This window comes from Lactuca virosa, chromosome 1, assembly GCF_052849685.1.
Source record: "Lactuca virosa cultivar CGN04683 chromosome 1, Lactuca_virosa_CGN04683_v6, whole genome shotgun sequence".
Lineage (NCBI taxonomy): Eukaryota > Viridiplantae > Streptophyta > Magnoliopsida > Asterales > Asteraceae > Lactuca > Lactuca virosa.
This window is the reverse complement of record NC_136426.1, coordinates 103,527,729-103,534,615: the sequence shown is the minus strand read 5'-3', so window position 1 is coordinate 103,534,615 and position 6,887 is coordinate 103,527,729. Positions and strand designations below refer to the sequence as shown.

The 6,887-nt window shown below is 38.2% G+C and overlaps 2 protein-coding genes and 1 pseudogene across 2 annotated transcripts; all 3 read right to left on the bottom strand.

Annotated features, from left to right (window-relative positions):
• Positions 1 to 383: 383 nt before the first annotated feature.
• On the bottom strand, positions 384 to 1,763 carry LOC145118611 (uncharacterized). The gene has a single exon (XM_079054310.1). It carries the CDS (start codon positions 1,761 to 1,763, stop codon positions 384 to 386), a length of 1,380 nt encoding a protein of 459 aa, XP_078910436.1.
• Positions 1,764 to 2,836: 1,073 nt separating this feature from the next.
• On the bottom strand, positions 2,837 to 3,582 carry LOC145105972 (major allergen Pru ar 1-like). Its single transcript, XM_079043034.1, has 2 exons — positions 3,368 to 3,582; positions 2,837 to 3,293 (listed from the first exon to the last, which is right to left on the bottom strand). The coding sequence occupies exons 1-2, from the start codon at positions 3,549 to 3,551 to the stop codon at positions 3,007 to 3,009; spliced, it is 471 nt and encodes a 156-aa protein (XP_078899160.1). The 5' UTR covers positions 3,552 to 3,582; the 3' UTR covers positions 2,837 to 3,006.
• Positions 3,583 to 4,581: 999 nt separating this feature from the next.
• On the bottom strand, positions 4,582 to 6,479 carry LOC145105964 (protein VAPYRIN pseudogene; annotated as a pseudogene).
• Between the last annotated feature and the right edge of the window lie 408 nt (positions 6,480 to 6,887).

Here is a 6,887-nt window from a genome sequence, read left to right as displayed (position 1 = left end):
CCATTTTGTTGAGGGGTAACTGGAGTAGATTTTTGATGTAGAATCCCATGTTTGCTATAGAATTCTATGCCTTCATGACTACATCCAAGCTCATAAGCATTATCGGTACGAACAACTTTAATAGTTTTGTTAAACTGAGTTTGAACGAAAACAACACAATGTTTGATAATTCCCATTGCATACCCTTTATGTGTAACCATATGCACCCAAGTGTGTTTACTATAGTCATCAACTATAGTAACAAAAAATTTGAACCCATCATGAGATATGTACTTGTATGGACCCCAAACATCCACATGAATGAGATCAAAAACAGCTTGAGATTGAGATAAACTAGTTGGAAAGGGCAATTTATGATGTTTTGCTTTAAAACAAATCATACACTAATCAACATCATCATCATGAGATTTACAACCAGGAATAGAAAGATGATTCAACTTGCTAATAGAAATGTGTCCCAATCGTTTGTGCCATAACAAAGTATTAGAAGGTTTTGTAACTACAGTTACAGAATTACAAAAGAGATTGAATACAGAGAAACTGAAAGACAAGGAATTACAAATGGTTCTGTGATCAAAAACATAAAGATCATTGACCTTATTGCCAAAGAGACTAAGAGAGAGTTTATTCCTTGACGAAGAGTCCTGCAATAGGCCATGTTGATCAGTGAAAATGACAAAGGATTGGAGTTGTGAATTCAATTTTGAAATTGAAACAAGATTGTATTTGAAATTGGGAACATACAAGACTCCTTGAAGAATCAAGGAATCATGTAATTTGACATTTCCAGCAAAAGAAACACATGCATTAGTACCATTAGGTAAACCAATGAAATGAGGATGAGGTAATTTGAATAAAGAAAGAAACAAGGTTTTATTAGAACACATGTGATCTGTTGCCCCGGTATCAACGATCCATGAATAAAGTGGTTGTAAAAGAGATGATGATTTGTACACATTAGCAGCAAACTTCTTGAAAGAAAAAGTACCTTCAGATTCCATGGATCCATCCATAAGAGAAGTTTGAGCAGAAAAACTAGAAGAAGATGGATTGATATTGTTGTTTTGAAGAAGAATCATCAATTGCTGATATTGTTCTTGTGAGATGCTAGAATTGGAATCAACAACAGCATTCTGAACAGTGGATTTTGGTTCTTCACGTTTGGATTTGGTGAATTTGAAATTTGCAAGGAATCCATGGAGACGATAACACTGCGATTTGGTATGACTAGGCTTTTTGCAATGATTGCAAACCAACGATTTCTTGGACATAGAACTGTTTTCAACAGATGCATTCATGGCAATGATGTCGGTATTGATTGGAGTAGAAGTATTAATACCACGTTGTCGTTCCTCTTGAAGAATTAACGAGTATGCAGTGGATACAGTAGGAAGAGGCTTAGTCATGAGAATCTGACCACGTACAACTTTGTAAGAATCATCAAGGCCCATAAGAAGTTGAATGAGGCGCTGTTCTTCAAAAAATTGGTTAATCTTTGATGCAGCTTCACAGGAGCATGGAGGAATTGCTTGAACAAGACGCAATTCTTCCCAAATTCGAGTTAATTTGGTGAAATAGGTGGTGAAATCGTCTGAACCTTGAGAAGTCGAATACAGTTGTTGCTGAATTTGGTAAATCAAAGCGCCATCTGGTTGTTCAAACCTTTGGTTCAATTGAAGCCATATTTCTCGAGCAGTAGTCAAGAATAACACGCTATCAACAATGTTTTTGGATAGAGAATTCAAAATCCAACTTATCACCATAGAATTGGCTCAGGCAGAATACGAAGAAGAGGTAATTGCTGGTTCAGAAATTGTTCCATCAACAAAACCTAATTTGTTCTTGGCAGCTAACGATATGATCATTGATCGTTTCCAAGAAGCAAAGCCAATTCCATTAAAAGGATTGGTAATGAGAATAGAACTTGGATTATCAGAAGGAGCAATGAAAAAAGGATTAGATGAATCGATAGCAGAAGAAATTGAATCAGCCATGGAGAATCGAAACCTAATCTGATACCATGTTAATGTGAAAGAATGAGAGAAGTTTTTGTTTGAATTGATTCAGAAACTTGTATTCAATAACAATGAAGAATACATACATATACAGAAGAGAAGAGCAAACAGACTAACTAACTCATAATATAAGAATGACGAAAATACCCTTCTATCTAACTACCATCTAAAAACAGTTTATAACAACTTTTCTAACTGTAAAAATTAACAATTCGGCAGAATGGCTAATCAATCACTCATATGCATACGAACACATGCTGCCGGTCAAAAGCTTTAACTGCATTCATACGTTAGAGAACTGAGATTGACAAAAATCGTTACTGCAGTTTGAGCATTAGGGTTGAGAATTGAGCAACGATTTTGAGGTAAATTTGTACTTTTCTATTTAAGTTATGGAAATAATGTTATCTTATATGTGGTCCTGAGTCGATTCAATGAGAGATTTTGGATTAGTGTGGCTCAGTCGCCGGTAATTTTGACCACTCCCTTAGTTGGATGTTGAGCCTAAACGGGAAGAATTGAGGTTGTTGCACAGGTATTTGAGTAGCCAAGGGAGATTAAGGTAAATTTGAACCCTGCGTATACAATTTGTTTCATCAAGCGTATATGGAATTTGTAAATTCCAGTTTAGATCTTCATTGTCCATATCAATATATCTATTTTCTGCAAGAAGAATGTGAAAGCAAAATAAATTCAATTTATTCCCATTGAGTGTTAAAAGTGAATCCATAGGTGTGTCATACGATTCATATCTCTAATTCTTTTTAAAATTCAGATTTATGAACGGTTCCTTCAAATAGCAATAAGCAATGCAAGCAAAGATCAATTCCTTCTTCAAGCCCTGTTTGTCTTCTACAACACAAATCTTGCATTCTCTTACTATATCAAGAAACACTTTTTTAAGTCAAACTTTATTGATGATGTGATGTTTATTTCAAGAAAACACTGTGAATCTTAAAAATGCCAAACATGGCTACAACAATGAGAATCTTCAAACATATGCATCAGGGTTTTTGAGGAGATAGCCTTCCACAACCTTGTAAAGCCCTAAAACCTTTTCTTTTCCTGCATTTAGTTCTTCTTCCTTGAGCTCAAAATCACCATGGGTGTAAATAGTTGTGGTCATTTTCGCAATGGTGCCATTATCAGGTGATCCCTCAAACTTAATATCATACGACACCTTTTCAATCTTGTCTGATATGCCCATACCTTCAATCAAACTATACTTGTATGTGAATGTCTTCTCATTCACTTCATCTATTTCGTGCTTCACAAAACCTACATACCAGAATTAAATTAAAGACAATTATCTAACCATATTAATAGATATTGGAGTGTAGATATAAGTTTACCTCCGGCAAAGTTAATCTGCTTAATGCTTCCAGCCCCACCGTCACCTTTGATAAACTCAACACTTTTAATAGCATCAGGCAAGAGTTTTGGCATCAAATTGTGGGAGTCGATAATTGAGGCCTTGAAAATTCTTGATGGAGGGATGGTGGAAATGTGTTCATCGGTATACGTCAAGACACCCATGGTTTTTGAAGGCTAAAAGATTGTTAATTGCTGATTTTGAGAGTGTTGTGAGTATGGAGATTAAATGATGATGTGGGTATTTATAGGTTGAAGCTAGAGAAACGGTTTTGAGTACATTTGAAATTGGTAGAGCTTTGAGGGGTTGTATTTTGTGCAAGTGTAATGGTACCTTGCATTGGGAAAGTCATCTATTTGCCAAAATTCTATTTCTTGTCCACATTTCAAATATGCTCAGGTATTAAACCTTGTTAATCAAACAAAATCAAGAATAATCTCACTAAAAACAAAGTATGTGAATGTATTGATTAATTTTTTTTGAATTTGAAATGGCATATCCTTAATAGATACAAGATATATCATTGTATGATCGCATGATGCAAATGGATCGTGATTCAAGAAAGCAGACATGAGATATAGAGTTCCTTAGGCTGGAGGGAGTGGTGCCACTGAAACCGCACTCCCTCCTATGCCACGTACAACTCATATTTTTTCTTATTTCATCAATTTAAAACCGCTACGTACAACTCATATTTTTTCTTATTTCATCAATTTGAAACCGCAATGGGGGAGTGAGAAAATAGTTAGGAGAGAGAAAATAAAAGAAAAAGAAAGAAAGATGATTGGTTGAGAGAGGAGAGAGAGAGCAAGTAAAAGAGAAGAGAGAGAAAGGGGAGTGCACCCCTGGAGGGCTGCAGTGCGGCCGAGACCGCACCCAGGGGGCGGTGTGCATGATGATGTGGCAGGAGGCGCTCCCTAGACCGCACCACTCCCTCTAGTCTTACAGATTTCAGTTCACCATGTGAGTATGTTATATTTTTCTACATATTTGTCTCACTAATCCATTTTATAATCTTCATATGCTTAAGCTTAAGGTAATTATGTAATCTTAAGGTAGAAAACAAATCTTATGTTGGGAAATTTAGACCTTCTTTTAGAGTGTTCTCAAATCAGGAGATACAAATTCAAATACCCGTTTTAAAGGAACGAAAATACAATAATTTTAGTAGAACAATAATTGTATACGCCCAAATTTCAATTTTACACATTACACACAAATCTAATAAATATTACAATATATGATCTTGGCGAGGTATCAAGAATCATACAATACAGCCATATGAATTTTCAATACGAACACAAGAATGAACACTTTACGAAATTTACCCCTGCCAATAATTATAAAATTACTTAATCACCCGAGTAAAAAAAAAACTTATTTTAACTAACCCTAGCTAACGGTGAACCACTATATCCAAAACTACCACGAACAACTTTTGCTCGTGTAGTCCTCTTCTTCATTGTCTCCTTATCCAATCTCCCGCCAATTTTATTCCCAAAAGCCGGTAAACCTTGACTGACCTTTTTGACTTCATCCCTATTAGCACCTCCATTAATAAGTATTCTTATAACTCCAGCGTAATTCAACGAATCCGCAATTTGCATAGCTGTCACACCGTTATTGGTTCTCGCCTTAACATCCGCCCCTTTCTTCACCAACAACTCAAGAACATCAACATTCCCAGATTCAACTGCACAATGCATAGCAGTGTACCCATCTTCATCTCTCGCATCAACGTTAACACCTTTTTCAATCAACACCCGAACCACATCCGTATGCCCTTTAAACGATGCCCGGTGCAACCCCGTCCACCCATGCTGATCCACCCCGTTAATGGCGGCCCCACCTTCAAGTAACCGATTAATCGCTCTCACCTCCCCTTTCCTCGCCGCCACACTCAGCCTATCGCCCAACCGGAGCACATCAAACAACCGCGTGTGCCCATGCTCCGCCGCCACGTCATACGCCGTTTTACCTAATTTGTTCTTAATGTCCTTATTACCCCCCTTTTGTAATAGAAGCTTCACCATGTTATCGTCTCCGAGAGCGGCGGAGATGTGTAACGGGGTTTCGTTATCGGAATTTCCGATATGGACCTTTGCTCCGGCGGCCAAGAGGATGCGAGCACAGTCTCGCCGCCGCTCCTCCACCGCCAGGTGTAACGCAGTGTTTCCGTCTTTCATAAGGGAGTTCACGTTCGCGCCTCGGAGTAAAAGAAGCTTCAAAACATCCACATGACCACCACCAGCGGCTAAATGAACCGCACCCCATGTGGATGACTCGAACCGCTCGATGCTAGCTCGGTGAGCCAGTAATAGCTCGACAATCAAGGTCTCACCCGAGCTAGCCGCGGACTCGAGTGGGGTCGACCCGGACCAGTTTCGACACTCAACGTCCGGGTCGAACTCGAGTAACACCTGGACTAAATCGGGTCGACTTTTGGAAACCGCTAAATGGAGTAACGATTGACCTTCCGAGTCAACCGAGTCGACCGCGTTCCAACTCGGGTCACTCTTTTCTAAAACCTCGCGAATTTCATCTATCGACCCGTTCTTCACAAGCCGGGTCATCACCATCGACCCGACAAACATGACCCGTATCGCGCTATCCACAAAAACTTGTTTTTTACGCGTTGTGAACCAATCGCTCGGGACCGAATCATGGGTCGAGGTCGGGTTTTTAGCGGATGCACCGGGGACCACGACACTGTGTAGCAAGAAGGAGTCGTCAGAGTAAGGAAATGAGCCACCCCTGGGGAGAGATGAATCTTGAAAATCGTATGTGATTTCGATTGTAACGGTTGTTAGTGGGGAAATGATCCCGGATTGTGGACGGATAGTGTAACGGGATTTGTTCATTGGTTGTAAACGGAAAGCTACGGGCATTGTGTACATGACATTTCGTAATGTGAGTTGACCATAACACCTTTGACCTTGTTCGATCCGTATTGCAACCACATTTGATGGCTCTAATGTTATTAACCTGTCCATGGTGTTCTAAGTTCTAATGGTGGTTTTGTAAAGATGGAAGAAGAAAGATTTGTGGAAAAGAGTTTGAGTGGTATGTAAATACAAGGGTTACTTTACTTAGAAGAGTGCCGGCTATCATTAGGGATGCTTTCCAATTCCAAATGGTGGTGGAAATAACAATGTTGAATTGTTGTATTAGGTGTACCTTTTGTTCCATATATGTCACTTTCATCAACGTGTGTTGTACTTAGTGGTGGATGCGAGGTTTTTTATTAGGGTGTGTGCTTTCATTAAGGATATATATTTGTTTGTATACGTATTATAGCATTTTGTTTTTGTTTTTTCTTTCTATTGTAACATTCTATTGCTGTGTACTCTTAATATTTGATGTTGGGTGTCATTTTGATAGTCATAATAAATGTTTTTTTACGACTGCTTTTCTATATTATTTTGCATATTTAATAAAATTATTCAATTGATAGAAATTAATAAAAATTTATGTTTATCTAATATATAATTATAGTCACT